At 35.5% G+C, this 19,979-nt stretch overlaps 2 protein-coding genes across 5 annotated transcripts in view; one reads left to right on the top strand and one right to left on the bottom strand.

The window, feature by feature from the left end:
- The window catches only part of LOC139774778 (uncharacterized), a 171,484-nt gene extending 152,121 nt beyond the window's left edge, over positions 1–19,363 (top strand). For all 4 annotated transcript variants that reach the window (XM_071710238.1, XM_071710240.1, XM_071710241.1 and 1 more), the window contains exons 4-6: positions 4,209–4,331; positions 6,266–6,454; positions 16,223–19,363. In XM_071710238.1, the coding sequence (XP_071566339.1) occupies positions 4,209–4,331; positions 6,266–6,454; positions 16,223–17,466 (1,556 nt within the window). In that variant the 3' untranslated portion in view covers positions 17,467–19,363. The remainder of the gene's footprint in view (positions 1–4,208; positions 4,332–6,265; positions 6,455–16,222) is intronic.
- The window catches only part of LOC139774779 (uncharacterized), a 211,392-nt gene that overhangs the window by 168,084 nt on the left and 23,329 nt on the right, over positions 1–19,979 (bottom strand). The gene's annotated exons all lie outside the window — the stretch shown is intronic.

Here is a 19,979-nt window from a genome sequence, read left to right as displayed (position 1 = left end):
GAGAGTTACAGTCTATTCGCAGTTTCACATTTTTAACCCGATCGTGTCATCGATGTCGCGCAATGCAACATTCTATTTCAAGCCCGATAACAAGTTTGCACGTAAAGTGCAAAAAAGATCGGCTTGCATTTTACAGTATGCGCAAACGGACTCGTCCACAATGTCACCCTTACTAACAGCGCTGGCAAAACACGAAAATATTCGTAATGCAGCTCCGTAAAAAGCTTGGGACATAATCATCCAGAGAAAGAAAATTGAATTGAATATTGGATAATACAACATCTCGCTGAAATGTAGACTATGTAGACTGTAGAGCATAATGCAAAATATCATTTGCATTATAAATCTAGAATATCTTTACTTTTACAAAAGCATAACTATGAGAATTGCAATCTAATATTAAAACGTCTGCTTTTTAATTCAAAAACTAATAGACATTGTACTTTAGATTCAAAAGAAATTCTTCTTAACCTGCAAAACTGCAGTATTTATAAAACGTTTGTAATATAAGCATCATACTTGAGTAAAAGCTATACGTTCATCTTTTATGATCCACGTGCAGTAACAAAATCGTAAGTATATACGTCACAGATTGCGAAATTGCATGTCTCTTGAAAGATTACAGAAATCTTTTTCGGTATAAGTTGGCGTGCCATTTCCACGTGCTTTCGCGTGCAAGTGTTATATCTCACGACAGAATTTAATGGTCCTCCCTGCAGGCGAGAGGTGAATTTTGCTTTAATTTTAATAGCCCGATGCGGAAATTACCTTTGATATTTTATCTCTTTATTTAATAATATAATTAATTCGATATTTTTATTTCTGCACGTCAAGCGCACTCACGCTCTCCTCCCACACAGTCTATCAGATATTCAAATGCAGAAGTAGATATAAAATACAGGCAATTTAATTTGTAAATTTTCAAAATTTGTTACAAATTTCGGCTTATAATTCAGAATAATCTTCAAATAGATAAATTCGAAAATAATAAAAAATATCGCTTACAGAAAAATTTCATTAATGTTTAATTATATATATTTCTTTTGGTGTATTTCGAGTTTTGGATTTAAATGGAATATACGTTAATAATTAAATCCATTGTAATTACATATAAGAGATTGTCAATTACGCAAAATTGTTTCAAGAAAACACTTGAAACTATTTGCTCACCGATAAAAATTTTATGTCCTTCTGTTCCCTATGATGGGGATGGAGGCGAGCAAATTTCGCAGCTACCACGTGCATTCCCATTCTCAGTATATGCATGTGCGAACCTCTACCGAGCCTATAAGCCTTGTGTAAATGCGAGTACACGCGCGTGTCAATGTGCATAACACTCGGTATTACTGCACATCAGCGGTGCGGCGTGACTGCGCATCCGTTTGCTTAGCCACGACTGTTAATTTCGTCGGCATATTGAGCATATTTGAGCGTATACGATGTCTACCGTCCAACGTTAAATGATTGGCCAATCCGAAAGGTTAAACATTGACTCTGTCCGCGGGTGTCCATACCTACAGTCGTTCTTGTCACCTTCCTCTCGTTTTCTCTCTCACGTTGGCGTCACGTACGAAAGCGATTGCCACAGTAGTTATTATTGCATTTAAAATAATTATAATATTAAACGGTGTTCCCGGTACCGCGCGCGTGCGCGCGTGAAGGGCAGGATTATTTTACATCTGAATGTCATATGAAAATTCTGTATGTATGCCTATCGAATGAAACGATATCGCTTCCCACTGTCCTACTACTAAAAGCGTTATTCTCGGACCCTCTTTTAGCCAGAACTTTAACAAAAACTCCGCAAATGGCAGCGAATCATGAAAGTTCGGATAGAAAGGAAGGAATCTCAACGTTAAATTACATAAAATTACATATGGCAATCTGTGTGCCTTTTTGCCGCATACCCTATTCTTTCGAATCGTCGCCGATCCTTTTATTAGTTTTTATTACCTTCTCTGCGATCCCAGAAGCCCTCGAAGAGTTATAATTGCTAGCGGGAGAACGCGGAAAATCGCTGTCTTCGCCACCCACCATGAGCTTTTTCACGATCGGTGAAACTTATCGCTCGTTATTACTCGCATTCCACCGCTTGGACCGTAATTAGACCAGATGCTTCAAGAATTACGATGGTTCGATGTCCAAGAATGCGTCAGAAATGCTCTTTCCGCGCGATTGAAAATTGTTTTAAAGCGTAAATATCAAATATTTGAAATAGCGTTATTATTAAACATGAAACAGTTTCATATTTGATCATTAATTCTATATTATCGCAAGATTAAAACGAAATACATATTCTATCAATTTTATAATATAGAAATTAATAATTGCACAATATTAATATTAATGAGAGACTGAATTTTAGTATATAAAGGACGCAAAAGTCAATTTATGAGAAATAATTGATTTCGTTCGTTGTTTTTTTTTTCGTTGCAAACAATTAAGGAAGCAAATATCAAACAATAAGTTTCGGCGCTCTTTTGCAAAGTAAATTCTGATACCAAACAATTTAATTTACAGTTTGCGGTATGCGCGCTCGTTGCACAAAACGTTTATTGAAGCTCACGATTTCATTAAGCAAAAGAGTAAACTTATCGAAGCCATTAGCTTAATACTGAACTCAAGTTTCGAGTGATCCTCGTAATTGAATCGCGTGCGCGCGAATGCCTTTATATCGAGTGTATCTTCGAGCTCGTCGTTATAATTAAATCAAACAGTTGCTTTTATATCCGCTGGTCGAGGCTAATTTCTCCGCGATGCGATAGCAGAATTTCGATTGCTAGTAATTTTCATATTAAATAGCGCGATGGACTGTAACCTGGCAGATGACCGATATTCAAATTGCACGCCAGCTAATGAATCATATCATCCCGCAATCTCATCAGACATCTCATTAACCTGTAGAGGACGGGAAGCCTATTTTTAGGCTCCACGGGACTCGCTTAGTTTTCGTAGTATACCATTTTAACACATATATGGAAGTTATAAATAAAAATCATAAAAAGTCATGAAAAAACTTGCCCGTCCTCTAAAGGTTAAATTTGTTCTTTATAAGCGCCGTTGAATGTGCACGAACATTCGTTCATTATGCTATCAATAACGTATAAGTCGAAGCAATTTAGATTTGTTATGCTTCGTTTAAATGTGTATCAAGTGCAATTTATATATTCTCCCTAAAATATTTTAAGTAATGTATTTTCTCTCTTGAGTAAAATATAGATAGAGTTAGAACAAAATAAAATGTGCATTTTGGGAATAAAATCAGAAGTAAATTTTTGTTAAAATTTATAAAATTTGTTGCTAATTTGATCTCTAACATTGTAAATGAAAGGGGAAAAACGATCATACTTAATGTCCATCCAGAGTACTTTCGAGATAAATATATTTCAAGTTTCAAGACATTAGATATCTTATTGAAAAAAGTACTGACAGTGAATATCGGAATGCATAGTATTTACTTGTTAGTGTTTACATTGTACGTTAGACTCTGATCAGACTTCTTCTCACAAGTGCGTGGGCTATTACATATCGTTTTATTTATATATTTTTTATATAATTCCGAAATATACTTTTTAATTAATTATTCATTAATTTTTAATTTATTATTTATTCTTAAAATTTTTATTGTGACAGAAATTAATTTCTTTCATAAATAATTAAATTATACCATTATAAATGTATTATTGTGTGTGTGTGTGTGTGTATCTATTTTAGTCATAAAGTTATCTCCCTTCTTTGAAACTTACTATTGTAAAGAAAATTTGATATTTTTAAAGAATAATCACGTGTATAACGCCACGAATATGTCTGCCTCGTGAAAAATTACGTGGAAGACTATATGCGGTCTTGTGTATTCTCAAAATAGCCTGTCATTGAAGCTTCGTCGCCTATAAGAGAGGGTTCGTTTCGAGCTCAAGAGGTGCACAACCCTTCGACGAGGTCATTCGCGCGTATACAATGGATAAAGAAAGTATATCATGACTTGTAGATAGCCTTTAATGTACCACGGTAATTAAACTCACATGTCTCGTATATTATATTAGATAGACATAAAAGATAAAAGAAAACAGGATATAATGTAACATCTTTTCAAACAAAATATGATAAAGTAAATTTACGAGAAACGTAACAAAAATATTTATTTAAAAAAAAATTAAGTCATGGAAATACTTTCTCTGCGCATTAACAAATATTCCGTCATTTTTCAGAGCACACCTGCAAAGATTTTCGATGCACTCAGAATGAATTCTGCATCGAGACGGATCTCCTTTGTGACGGCGTGAATCACTGTGGCGATGGATCTGATGAGGCCACTTCCACCCTTTGTGCCAGTGAGTTCTAATTACTACAAGTTCATTATTCTTTCGAGACTTAATCTTTTGCTATTAACAATTTTAAACGTAGAATTTTAAACTCAGGTCTTGGAAATTAATGTTAGCAGATATTAAAATAAAAATATTAGAAAAATAATAATTAGAAAATAATAGATTTAATCTGTCTATCCTAATTAGAACAGTTTATCGTTGATGACGCTGTATTGTATACTATTATTTTGAATGCTAGTAATTAACATTATAGACGGTAATAATATGCTAGTTAACATGAAATCAATATGTTCGCCATCAAGCTGTATATCAAGGAACTATGTATACGTATCTTTTAAGACACGCTATATTTAATGAGCAAAGCGATTTAGATCGTAAAGATATAATCTCGCATGATTTAGTATGATTACTCATACGTTAGTTTCAAAAAGGTAATGAAAAAATGTAAATTTCAGAAATATTTTACCACCAAAAGTTAGTCGTAAATAACTTTAATTCGGGAATGAAATGGTTAAAATGAGATAAATTTGTACAATTCATAAATCTCATTTAGAGAAATATAAAGGTTTCATAAAGTATGGTGAGCACGTGTATATATTATGTGTCGGTAATAATTTTATTGATTAAATTTCGCGTAATTTATGGAAAGCAAGATTTAATTTCTTTGATTGATAAACTCAGAGTTTCTATTTTTTTTCACCTCGTGGATAATTACGGTTATATACGGTATACCGATAATTTACCGAGCGCTGTATAACGGTAAAATGATTTCCCTGATTTTTGTACGTGTGCAATGTGAAAATTGTTACAATTTTGTAGGAGAGAAACAGTTGTAAATGCGCCCGAACCAAATTTACATAATATTTATGTTAATGGTTGAAGGTACGCATGCGTCGACATCTGAAGAGGTTAATTGCCATGTATTCATTACATATCCAAGAGTAACTCGCAATAGCGGCGGAGTAAATTACTTGTCGCATAATGCTTGCGCTCGCAGGAATTTAGCATATTCTACAGATATTTTGTTAATTCGCCATATTCCTGTCACAATTTCCGACTTCAATTAGCAAACAATTAATTTCCATCATTTCGCGGCTTACAACAACGAGCAATATTACGTAAACAATATATAAAAATATGTACCTAGATTTCATATAACTTTTAAATGCGAGTTATTAAAGGATGCAATGTAACTACTGGGTCATAATTCTTTAACAATTCTGAAAAAGTTCGCGAAATTTATTATTTACGTGTATGTAGCTTTCTCTGTTATTTTATGCATCGTACACTGCGAGCAACTATATCGTTTACTTTACTACTATCGTAACGGTCATCGATTCATTCAAAAATTAATGCTGGCCATAAAATTTTTTATTACTCGCGTTATTTACGGATATCGTGGCTTATAACGGTAAAACATGAAGTACTTACATATTGCTATATCGATTTCCTGATTCGACGGAAGTGCACGCGTGTCAGGTCAGATCTTTGATGAAACGCGTTTAATTATCAAGTATATTTGCGCTTTAACAAGAAGTTCACTCTGTCTTTTTCAATTTTCTTTTTATTATCTTTTGTGATGCATTGTTTACTACAAAGAAAAGAATCTCTTTTCTAATAAAAGTTGATGAAAATCGAAACTGTGCAGATATCTCGTTTTATAAAGTTGATTAAAGTTATAAAAGACAGTTATATTACGTTGTGTAACTTTTATTATGTAATATTTTTCTCACGCGTTTAGCTAACATCTTTTTCCGTATTTTTTATAATGGCTTTAATTTATAAATTAATAAGGTTAATTAATTTTACAGAATTATTGCCACATTTTCCCCCTTATGTATACGTGCACCATTTTTATTACACTTCGATCAATTTGAAGCATATCTCTGTTTTTTGAAATTAAACTTTTCTGATTTAATGTATTTTCATTGTAACTTCAGATTCCGAGGCATCGACGATCCTAGGCATGCAGACTACTTGGTTCGCCATCGCCGTTGTTTTTCTGATACTCAGCATGGGCGGCCTGGTAACGGCGGCGGTTCTCTGCTTTTGCAGGCAGCGTGTTCCAACCCCGAGGCACCCCCATAACGCGCACAATGCTCAGTCTCATCCCCCAGTCAGCTTCCCATGTGAGTCACAAAAAACCTCCCTTATACACGTACACGATCGATTCGCGTCGTTGTCGCTGTCGTTGCAACCGCTCGTAGTCGATGCAACCATGTTAGTCAGCTCGTCTTCTTTGTGGTTTTACTTCGCGTACTATTACTTCAAAACACGGGGAAAAACTTTTTCGCTCTCGCAACGGTTGCGTAACGCCGTTACTCTAAACAACTGTACTTTAATGGTACGATCCCACGGGAACGTATATAATAAAAATAATTTTTGTAAGTTGAATGATCAATATGTTAATTGCTGTTATCAATTGTAAAGCATCAAATTTTTTTCCCCCAAATATTTTAATACAGAGAGTGCATGTATTAATTTCTGGGAAATATGATCGTTACTTAGATGAGACGGTCAATTTCGAGAATTAAGAGAGAAAATGAGTTAAACTATCTAGATAAGTATATTTTAAATATGTACTTATACAATTAAAGCAACTTCTTTTCAAAACGAAGTTATATTTAGTAATAAAAAAAATGAAAAGTTATAAAGCAACAAAACTGAATTTGAACATCCACAAGACATCCTGTAAATTATTTTCAAAATAGTTTTAAATCTCCATTATATATATTTTTAAATTAAATATGTATTTATGGAAATTCTGTTTCCACAGCACGGACTACATTAATAGTTATGAAAATTAATTAATTTTCCTCTGAATATGTTAGCAAGCGCATTTAGCTGATTTGCTACAAAGTTGCGCCCTGCACGGGTCGAGCCAATGATCAAAGGACGCACGCGTTCGCGATTATGGCATAAAATATTCATTTATTTATGCTATCACACGTGCACATCAGAGCACCATTATGTCTCATATCATTATATAGAAAAGAGGTCATAGACGTCAGTACATTCCATTGTTCCATTGATCAGTTCGATATTAAGTATAACGTATCTGTTGGATATTTAACTTTTAAACAAACATTATATATAATGTTATAAACCTACTTTATCACACATCAGGTATCGATATCGAGTTTTCATTAAAAAAAATAAAATGGAGATTTCAACGGGAGTTTATTAATAACTGAGTGGAATAGAGCATTATAGTTAACACGTAATCTAGAGCATTTTACTAATTTTATGTTTCAATCAAGAATTATTTAGTTTATAAGATTCTTACGAAGAGAATACGTTCGCGTAAAAGAATCACGGTGCGGTCTCGTTCCGCGCGTACTTGGCGCGAGAACGCCAAGTCTCGGACTACCGTGTCACTTGATTTTGTTTTATAAATATAGTATAATGTCTTTATTTCTAATAAATGCCTTCTAATTTGCAAAAAAAAAACATTTCCAAATCACATTCCATTGGTTTTGTTGTTGCATATTAACTATGAGCATACAAAGTGATGTGTATCTAAATTCTTGGGTGCATTTTGCGTTAATTAATACGTAATATATGTTTATCTATCAGCACGTTTGTAGATTAACAATGGATTACATATAATAATGAAGGATTGTTCCGGATTCGGAATTATTACAATATAATTACATTTACGAAATGTTACATTATCATGCACCGTTATTTCACGTCGCGTGCTGATACTCGATTATGCTGATCTCATTCGAACACCCCCATATGCAGTGTTTACTTTTCATTTGATTGCGTAGCGGTTTACCTCGCACTTCTGCACGTCATCTCGTTCCATGACAACGATTCTAATTAATTAATTTAATCAGATTTGACAGATGCATTTGGCGATCTACATCCGTCAATCATATATTCGTGGTTAACCATTAAATTTATTTGCGGACGGGAGGTTAAATAACACATTCGCGGTTATTCAAATTGTTTCTCGATTTCATCATTTATGCGATTTATGCTCTTGCAAACTTTTTTAAATAAACTGTGTACCCTTAATATCACAAGCAAGTTTTCAAATTGTATTATAAAGTAAACTATTACAAACAAACCAGATGTAAAAAGAAACATTTGTTAAAATATGATTTTAATGATTATTTAAAGTTATTTGGAAATCTTTTACTTTTACTACAATATGTTCCAATTTTTCTTCTCTGTGTGGAATTTTATTAATACTATAAGTACTAAAAAACTCGCAAGATTATGCAAATAGAGAGAAACATTCTGTATGTTACATAAAATATAATCAAATGTATTTATTTCTGTGTGCGATTTATATTAAATATGCTTTCGCAATATAAATTAATCGTGCAAATCGTACCATTGTTATTTCATTGATATCTTATCTTTCTAGCCGTGTTTGACGTTTTAGATTTTTTTTCTACTGTGTCAGGCTACTCTCTTAGTAAGGGCTGTTTCTTCTTTATCTTCATACGAGCAACGCCTCTGTCTTTAATAAATAAAACACGCAATGAGAACAAACATCTCACGACGCGAATTCGTGACATCGTTACGCGAACTCACGACCTTTCAATACAGAACAAAGCCGGCCTAAATATCTGCGGTCGGCGCTGAATTAATCAGGAACCATCGACGCGATTGAATCCCACTCGCTGCTATAATTAAGCAGCGAGAAGATCGATAGGCCATTGCGATATTCCGCCGCTTACAACGGGCGTACGTTATTTATTTATATACGCGTAACTGCTATTGCATATCGGCGGCTGCGACGCCGACGGTGCAACAAAATTAGAGAACGGATGCAGATGAAAAAAAAAACGGGAGGAAAAACCCGAACAAAACGCACATTGGTATTTTCATTAAGCGATCGATCGCCATACCACCGTTCGGTTCACTCGCGCTCGTTTTGTAATATCGTTTGGCTTTCTGCGATTTCAATCGGCTAGCATTTCTAGCGCGACGGTATCGCGATGTTTGCCGCAATTCCATCGGTGTATCGCTGTTGTTTTTTGGTCCCCCGATAATCGATAGCAAATAGCGCGTGCCTCGCGGCTTGTGCGTCCCGTTTGTTTATTGCCATTACTAACTGCGAAAATCGAGAAAGAGGTTGGGGAGATAGAGAAAGGAGGGAGGGGCGGGGAAGGGGGAGGGAACGAGAACGAGAGTGGAACTCGCACTCGCGTTTAAATTAGTTTAATATACGAGAGTTGGGATTCTATCTCTGCCTCTCTGGGTGCGTCGCGCGCGATGCCGCGCGCACTGGAAATTCGATTATCCCAAACTAATGGCAGACGAGCGCGACGGATAATTAATTCCCGGAGAAACGCGCGCTTTCGGCTGATTAATGGAACAACGTCTGTCTCCGTGCGCGCAGTTTTGCACACAGGCAACACGACCCAATGCGCTAAGTGATACGTTTTCGGCAGATTATTGACGCACGGGCTATCGGCGATGGTGCCACAACGCGTGTTAAGCAGAGTCGAGACCATCGAGCAAACACGAGCGCGAACAAATGCGAATGAACAACTTGCTTCATTAAGTGGTATTGGCGGCGCCATTCATATTCACTGAAGCAAATTATTCATTTGCATTTGTCCGCATTTGCTTGATATAAATCTAGCTAGTATAAATAGCTAGTGATCTGTTTTTTTTTTTCGGTATATTATAAATAGAAGAGAGAGAAGAGAGAGAGAGAATTTATATTTATGGAAAACCATCATTATTTGACATTAATGCAATATAGTGTTAAATCAATACGAGTTTGAAATACAATAAAGAGAACTATTTAGAACCTAATTAGGACCTAATTAGGACCTAATTAGAAACAAATAGCTAAATATATTCGAATACGTTTAAGCAGGATGACCTAATCATTAGTTCTGTTATAAATATTATATCTCCCTAGACCTTTGTTCGATTATCAGTATTTTATCTGCTTTTTTGCGAGTCGATAATTTGATTCATATCAAAATCTTAATAAAAATAAAAGATTTTACTTAATAATTTTTCAAATTTAGAAATTTTTTACGGGTATAGAAATTTTTTAATATCTACAGTTAAAAATTGTTTTCAGAGTCTAGCGTTTTTACTGAGGCTGCGTTTCGATATTCACTGCCAGTACGGAAAATCTACAGTTTAAGTCACGTATAAGAGAATTGTAGCCTTTAAGAGTTCTATTGAAAAGTATATGACTCCAATTCTGATTTATATAAAATGTTATTAACTTTTATACACCAAAAACGTGAAGATGGCAATCATAATATTTTCGAATCATATACTTTGTATATTTAATCGTCAGAACTTTTTTAAAACGTATCAAAAATCCTGAAATCCTTTTAGGAAGAACCAAAACTCTATCAATTATATCGAAATTCTAAAAATAGTGTGCTATCTTCGCAGAGATGAGGGCGAAGTTGTGTGAGCGAAGACCACTGCTACGTCGCGCGTCGTCGCCCCGATTTAATGGAGCGCGTCGGCTTGATAACACGACCGTCGCTTACGTATTCCGAGATTTATTAGTGACGCATGTAACGGAAACTTTTCGCAATAGCATGTTTCGAATATGGTGAACACTAAAACTGCAACAAGCTGCGCGTACGGTGCACGATAAGTTTAATGAAAAGATTGCAATTTACAGTTATGTATTTCAATGTTGTCACATTAGGAAAGTACCGTATTGTAAATGTTCTCTAATTTCTGTGCTTCCTCTTTCACTTTTAGCTACACCTGAATCATTCGGATAGGAATTAAGACATCTTTTAATCTTCGACCGAGCTTTCTCTTTCCATGGCACGCTGATTTTCTAATTTTTTTGAGGTATATTATCAATTAAAATTCTCTTTCACATCTCAGTCTGTACAAATTTCATTTTTCATTGAGATCAAAATTGTAAAATACATAATATAGAGAGAAATATATTTAATTATGTTTAATTTTTTTCATATTGATTGTATCTAATTAAAATGAATGAAATATTCTTCTATTATTTTTGCTTTTTGTTGTCAATTTTCACCTAATATTTAGTAGGTGTAGTAATTACTTACACTTCGTGACTGAATATAAGTCCGTACGATAAAAGATGTTCTTTTCACGGTACATTTTTACACATTTTTGATCAATACGCTCGCGAAATACGCATTTTACGGTTGCGTCAGTTTGTACAGCATCATGCGCGTTTGCACCACCGCTCATGCAGATATTCGTACATCGATGTGGCATGCAATCTCCTACTGCCGTTTTGTCTTTCGTTCGGCCGATATTTATTCGACCCAGTGCCAATCATGCTTCCGCCAAAACCCGTCCGGGGAAAAAGGTCAAATAATTTCGTAGATCGTAGCTAAATGAAAATTAATTTTGAATATAGACGTGAATTCGATTGAAACAAAATTCATGTACCTATCACGATCCGATTAAAACTCGCAACATCTTCGCTGACGCATCTCGAAGAGCGAAAATATTCAGAATGTATACCTATAATATGATTCTACATTAGAATCAGTCTACACACAACACAAATTGTAAATATATCTGAGAACGACACATCTGACAATGAGTTCGACGAGAATAGCAATAAATCGAAGCAATAAGCATAATCAAAGTAAATAAATACAGCGAGTTTTGTATTATAAATCGAAATAAGTGCCCAACTGGAGGGGTAAAAACCACAGTGGTGTAAGTCAATTTTTTAAAAATATTTTCTCGTGTGCATAGATGCAATCTGTACAATATATAAATTCCATCTATGCACACGAGAAAATATTTTAAAAAATTTGACTTACACCACTGTGGTTTTTACCCCTTCAACTGTACTATTGTAAAGTGTGAGCTTTCGCCAAATATTTATCGTAAAATCTCTATACATACGTGTTTCACGTAGAAAATTGTACACGTTTAAATAAAATTTTCGAAGAATGTAATCGAGAAATACTCAACATTTAAATAATTTGATTTAATATTTCGCAATAGCAAATTTTCTTTAGAAAAAAACACGAGTTTCTTTATGTAATAATTGTTATGCTCGGAATAATTCTTCCTAAAAACTTATATCAACAATAAAATTATTTCGCATTTGCACCAAGAATATGGTAAGGTATCGTCAAGAGAGTATAACATATTAACTTCTTTCGAAGAAGAAATTATATTGTATTCTGGAAATTGAAGAAAATGTAATAGCAAAAGAAGAGAATATATCTTTACAGATGTATCGATATATCGTGTCTGTCTCTTACAAAATAAATGTCGATATTTCATATCTTAACTAAAAGTTTTGCATGTGCACTCTTGATATTTTACTATCTCGGGTATACACAGGAGAATGTAGAATAAATGGAGGCAAAAGATACATCATTGGGGCTTTGGCTTTGGTCCAAAAAAGACTCGACAACTTCGTCGATGGTGTTTCCGACCGACTAGGAAAATAGAAAAATACGCTTCCTCATTCGCTGTTCTGCGTTTATGTACGCTTCAATAATAAATATAGTTGCAACAGAGTTCGTAATTGAATACACTGAAACGGGGAACAAAACGCAATGCGATTACGTGATAATTAATAAATGATACTTAAAATTCAGAATGATAAAACGCGAAGAGGAAAATGAGCGATCGGAGTATCACGAAGAGTCATTAAGTTTTTAACTGCAGATTAATGAACGTCGAAATATAATAACTCGTATGTATACAAAATGACATTTGTATTTATTCACAAACTAGTGAAATTAATTCATTCACTGATAAAGCCACGTTCATGGCAAATAATGCAGCTATATGCAATATAACGTCTATTTCGAGTATGTGTACTTTGGGGGGGGGGGATGGATCAAATTCGATCGCTAATATATAAGCCACATAAGCTAATTTAGGTATTTCCGCTTATGCTATTGATTTCATCGTTCGTCCATGTAACACGGATTCCACTTTTAAAATGGAGATTGCAGTATGATTGCCTGATGGGCCGCGCACCACAAATTGAGGTAGCCTGTACTCGATATCGATTTTCTTTGAAAATTCAGTATATAACACGATTAACGGGGATCTACGGTAATTGCAATTTTAACCGTAATTAAGCAATGCACGATGAAAATTGAAATGAACCGCTGTGCAAAAATAAATATTGCTGACAATATTGAAACTCTTATTTCGAGCAAATTGTTTATTGTTTTATTAAATTGTTTTATTAAATTTTTACATCGCATTGATTATTATTATTATGTATTTATACCATGATGCAATCATGACGCAATACGATGATTTTAATTATTAATTGCTCTCATATAAAATTATAAATTGTAATAACGTAACAATCTGTATAATTATTAATTATTTCGATATATAAAAATTTGTTTGAACTTTAAAATTTATTATCCCCAATTTAGTCTTTTATAATAATGCTAATTATGCGAGAACGAAATATTTGCTAAATCAAGTTATAATTTTTTCGACTGTGTGATAAGCTCGAATATGAAATAGGTCTTATTAGCCAGATATTCATATTTTCGAGGCATGTTGAAATGCATACTTCCGTCTGTATACAGATGCACGCTTTCCAGTATGAAATGAGATTACCAGTCTATATTTGGAGAATTTTTACGAGTGGCCGGGCTGGTCGGGCATATGGGGATTATGTAGGTGAAATACGAATGAGAGCATTCGTCCTTCTCTTTCCTTTTCTCTTTTAGTTTGTAGCTTATGCAAACAAGTTCGTTCCGGTCTTGGCTGGGCTCAAAAATACAGCCGAAAAGATTTTATATTTAAGCAAAATCTGAATCATTTGTGAAAGTCTATTTCACTATACTGTAAGCGATTTTATCTCTCGTTCTAACATTTTAGTTCTAATTTTGGATGAGATTTGCCATATATTTTTCACTTGCCTCTCTTGGATCGGTTTTCTTTTCTCTTAATTTTTACAGTAATATAATATAATCCATAATTTGCATATAATTATTTCCATAGTAGCTGATGAGAAATACATGCGGCCGTGACGTGGAGTGGTCTTAGATGACGATCAGTACTGATAATTTAGGCATTTATAGGCACGTATAATTGGGACAGCTTTTAGTCAATCGTAATAAATGGCAACGAATGTAAAAGTGTTTTTGGTCACGATTAACATTCACATCCTCGCCGGTCGCGAAAGTTTATTGATATGTTTGTAGGCTACGTGCCAACTCGAACGAAATTTCACCTTCTCGCGCTTTATCGAAACGGAAGTAACGGACGAACACTTTCACGAGCTCTTCCAAAACGCGCGGAACTTACACGGAGAGCTCGTGTCGGAACGATCGATGATACTTTATTCCAGGTAAGGAAACGGCACTTATTTCAAGCTTCTCGATGATATTTGGTAGTACAATCGCGGTAATTATTGCAAACGAGACTCGAGCTGTAACAGGAAGTTAACGCATTATTCAAAGCAGTTTTCGATGTCATTGGTGTTAGTCACGCGATGCAGGGCACATGTTACCGTGTCCGTACTGTAAATCAACTTCTAATTGCTCGAATCCCGCGTCCGCGCAATAAAAGCTCCGAACTTTCTTTCATCGTTAGAACACTATCATGATAATAAAAATATGTTTCCTCCAATCGGCACAACAATTCTGCAACGCTTACATATTTTTTACTTTAAAGTCACTTTTCCCAAAAATCAGATTAATTGCTTCAAAATCAATATGCATGAATTAGAGCGCAGAAACGTTGATTTTGAAATAAAAATATTAAAGTTCTACGCAGTTGAAGATACAGTAAAGTTGATTATTCAATCGTTAAACCATATACAATTACGTCATTCTTATTCTTTTTCTCTTCTCTTGAATTCTTTCTCTACTAATATATAAGAAAAAATCATTTATCTGCTACATTGCAGTGAGAAAAATTTCTTTATAAATAAATTTCGCTATGTGCCGATATCGACGCGCACAATTCCGATTAGCGGCGGTTAAAGAAACACGTGAGCATCTCGGACAAATACCCAATTTGTCCTACAAGAGGCGAGTGCTATTACAGCTCACACGTCGTTGCATCATCTCCTGCATTCATCGACGTATCAATTCTAACCCGCCAATCGTGCACCCAAGCCTTTATCCATTCGTCGCCATTATCGCAATCATTCCTCGAATCGCTTGCTCGTCTGTCGCCTTCGCCCAATCATTCCACCGATTATATCGCCGCTAACATTTTATCGTACTAATAGTATCAATCGAGCGATATGACACAATCAGACACCAGTGTATTCCGCAAAGTGCGTCGCGCACTGCTGGACGCTTGCATCGTGCAAGTACACAGAAAAATATCATGCAGTGTGCTCTAGTTCATCGGTTCGACCTACGTGAAGTTGCATCGTTTTGCGCGCAGAGTGGTGAGTGGTGAAAAGAACATAATTTTTGAGAAATAACGATTTAATTTTCTAAATTGATCAGTGTATCCGTATGTGTATCCGTTATGATTAATCCTTTCTCGTAATATCAAGCACTATTATATAAATATTAAAATTTTCTTATGTATATTGTATTAAAAAAATCACTTCTTTTGATATTTTATCGGAAAGTTGGCATATCTTAACGCGTGCTGTTTCGTATCAGTTTATCATTCGTGTACTATATTGTACAAACAAAAAAGATAAACGTGCGCGAAGTGTTTGTGAACAACGTGAACGACTTTTGAACCGAAAAGCCATTCTTATCAAGATAAAAATTCAAGAGAGACTCTCATCTTGCAATTTTTATGTTTTATTGGAAAAACCTGAATTTCTCACTGTTCTCCGGCATACTAATTCTTCGAAAAGACTTTCAATTTTTTAGTCACATTACTGAAAATCGCGGCGTTTACTTTTCGCGACTCACCCCGTCCGCGCGCATCGATCACCGCGACTGATAAAACACTCCTGTTAAAACGTCGCCGCGTGTGGCGGTGCTCTTTAGGGATTCCAAGCTCGTCGAGGCTCGTCCAGTACGTGCCGTTCGTCAATCGCGGAGTTTCGCCCGCGACGATCGACCAGTCGTTGCAGCGACCAGTTCCCGCCGGACGGTCGCCCGGAATCATTCGCAGTCGCTCCTTCGCGCGATATCACGGTCAAGGTGGAGCTTCCGACGGTTCTAAGATGACGACCACCAACCAGGCTGGTTGTCCACCAACCTGGAGGATTTTCACGATACTTCTATTAGTCTGCGAGTTCGCCGCGGCCGCAAACACCCAGACGTTCGTCGTAAGCAACACCGTGGACAATCAGATCGGTAGAGATTTCTTCGTGGGGCCCTGCCTGGTGAACACCAATCAGACCTGCCCCGATGAAGAAGTGACGTTCTTTCTCTATACCAAGCACAATCCAGATGAGGGACAGCAATTACTTGTAAACAACACCGGCTCAAATCTCGACGATACCAACTTCGTGGCAGCGATACCCACGAAGATCGTCGTGCACGGTTACAATTCGGACATGCAGCTGAGTTACTTGGTGGATATTAGGAAAGAATATTTGAAGAGGGGCAGCTACAATCTAATAGCAGTCGACTGGCGTCGTTTGGCGGGGGCACCGTGTTATCCCGTGGCCGTCCACAATGTGCCTCACGTGGGCGACTGTCTGGCGCAGCTGGTCGACCGTCTGAGGGACTACGGTGCCGAGGACATCCACGTGATTGGCTTCAGTCTGGGCGCCCACGTACCGGCTTTCGCAGCCAACGCGCTACGACCGTACAAGCTACCGAGGATCACCGGTCTCGATCCGGCGATGCCGCTCTTCGTTACCGTCAGCAAGGACGAGAAGCTCGACGCTAGCGACGCCGAATTCGTCGACGTGTTGCACACAAATGCCTTCATTCAGGGTAAAATCGAACCGAGCGGTCATATCGACTTTTACATGAACGGCGGAGTCAATCAACCTGGTTGCTGGGAGCAGGGAAATCCCTTCGGATGCAACCATCACAGAGCGGCGGAGTACTTCTCCGAGTCGATCAACTCGAAAGTCGGTTTCTGGGGCTGGCCCTGTTCTGGTTTCGTAGCTTATCTCCTGGGCCTCTGCCCGCCTCGATTCCCCGCGGTACTGATGGGCGAGGATGTCAACAGGAAGTATCGAGGTTTTCATCTGGTGAAGACGAGGGCGCATAGCCCGTACGCGGATGGAATGTTCACGGTCGAGGATTTTTACCAGCAGAATCTTTATCAGTGATCCTCTGTGTTAACACCACCTCGCGTGTCGAGATGATCTCGATGGTGCAAAGTATTTTCTTCGAGAAAAGTATTGCAAGTTATTCAACCGTAGTGAATAGAATACTCCGAATAGAATATATTCAAAGATACATATCAGTATGAGGGAAAAACATGATGATATGTGTACGTTGCGTAAATTGACACATAGTATTTGCTTAAAACTTTAAGACGGTGTTATGTAATCCATAAGTAGTTTTTTCTTAAAGATAGTGTGATATAATTTACTACAAATAGGTAAGATCTTTGTAAGATCTTATCTAAAAATTTATTTAGTTGAGAATATGAACAGAAACTAGTTACTGTATTATAGTTTATGATAATATTACTGTACCGTAAGTGCAAAATGTGAATGAAAAAATGGAACTGTATTTCGACATATTTGAAATATGACAGAAAAGAAGAGAACACGATAACTGAAAGAAACAGTGATAGAAGTAACAAACTTGGATATTAATCGATAGATTTTTATTAATCGGATCGATTGCATTAGTTGAACAAAATCAACGATTAATATTGAGCGGAATCTCGTGAGGCGTTTCAGCTTCGAAACACGTTACGAGCTCACGAATTTAATGCCGCGCGAGAAGATCTGCTAGCATGTCAAGGTCAGATAACTGCCTGGACCTGTTAATCGATATCTTGCAAAACCAGAGTAGTGGGGCAAACAGGATCGCGACGTGCTACAATTTCTTATCGATCCAATGCTACAATGTATAGCATTCAAATAAAAAATATTTAATCGTATCTGTCCATCTATCTTCTGTTTATCTATATATCAAGTTATCCGCCTGTTTCAATTGTTTCTCTTCTGACGCATTGACGCGGTGACAATACTGTCAAGCTTCAATATCGCTAAATTTGTATAGGCTTGCGAATCTAGCGTTGGATTTTCCTAATTAATCTTGTTTCTCTATTTATTATTCCATAAGTATTCTTCAATAATGAACAAATATACGACTGCTTCTTATATTAAATATATATGTATCAAACATATCTGAATCTATGTGACGTAACTGGTTTAGAAATAAAATGTGAGTCAATTGAGAGTAATGCAATATGTTGCGGAAAATTTTTTGTGCGAACCGTTTGCGATTTTATCTTTCTATTTATGTCTTCGTCGTCGAGAGACTATATATCTACTATCAAAGAAATTATAGCTCTTGCTATACTGAAAGTCCGGAAACCTTATGAACTGATCCTGTTAGGTTCTCGAGAATTGATCTCGGGAGAATAAGACTTATTGCCTTTTTGTATGTGAAAGACATTTCCAAAAAATATCGCATAAATGTGGCTTCGCGATTATTTTTATCTTAACTTAGTTCTCGCAGAAATATTTTTGTTATATTAAAATTTTATTTTTGTTAAGTTTTGCGATAATAATATATAAATCATTATTTTGTTAGTTCTTTTACCCGTGTATTATTTACATTTATAATATAAAATATTTATTTGATATTTATAATAGTCATGATAATGCCATAATTAATATTTAATATCATTAATATTGAAAAATAAAATAAATAAAATTTAAACAAGTGCAAATCAATCTAATTTATTTAAATGTCTGGAGACAAGTAACTTTAGACATTCTATTTTCAATAAATATCAAATAAGATACTCGATATTAATGAATAAAAATTTGATTGAACGTTCTCTCTTGCGATTTTAATATTCTATATTTTGCTTGACTGCGACAGGTGTTCTTTGTAAGTACAAATTTCGTTTTAATATATGCTCGTTATAAAACCATATGTTATAAGAAAATATATTTGTTATAGTATGCACATAAATGTACATACATCCAAAATACACATTGTATTTAAAAATAGGAACCAAATAAAATCTGGCAAATTTGATTTAATGTATTATCAGTAATATATTATGTCATTACCTTTATATCATTACCCTTTTTTTATCGTTAATTTATTTTATCTTAAATCTTATTTAAAAAATTGTTATAATAATAATTATTTTATTGTATGTTATTCGTGCATTTGTACTTTTATATTCTCCACGGAGTATAAGATTATCTACGTTTTATATTATATTATTGATTAGATATAAAATATTATAATTCTATCGGGTTCATAGTTATATCTCTGCGTTGGGAACTTTTACTTTTTAATTTTCGCACTGCTAATGCTAATGCATTTTTACGACTTTAATCATAACAGTTCGGACAACCTTGGGTTGCTTTTAATTTTCAATGAAAACTATTCACTGTAGGTTAAAAAATATTACTGCAATTTTTTTCTCTCTCTCTCTCTCTCTCTCTTTCTCTTTCTCTCTATCTAGGCCGCCCTGCACAACCACCCGTTATCCTCGTTTTCAGAGAGCCGCACATATAATGCTATCCAATCAACTTAATCCGCAGTATCAAAGCATTTGGAATCCAAGCGGCCTGATTCGAATGTTAATGAATGCGGGGAGCACGTTCCTGGGGGTTTCGGGCGATTGTATCCAAACAATTCG

This window comes from Temnothorax nylanderi, unplaced genomic scaffold, assembly GCF_030848795.1.
Source record: "Temnothorax nylanderi isolate EJ_2023f unplaced genomic scaffold, tnyl_v1.0 TNYL_tig0087_pilon, whole genome shotgun sequence".
NCBI lineage: Eukaryota > Metazoa > Arthropoda > Insecta > Hymenoptera > Formicidae > Temnothorax > Temnothorax nylanderi.
Note: the sequence above shows the minus strand (reverse complement) of the source record. Positions and strands in the feature narration are given on the sequence as shown.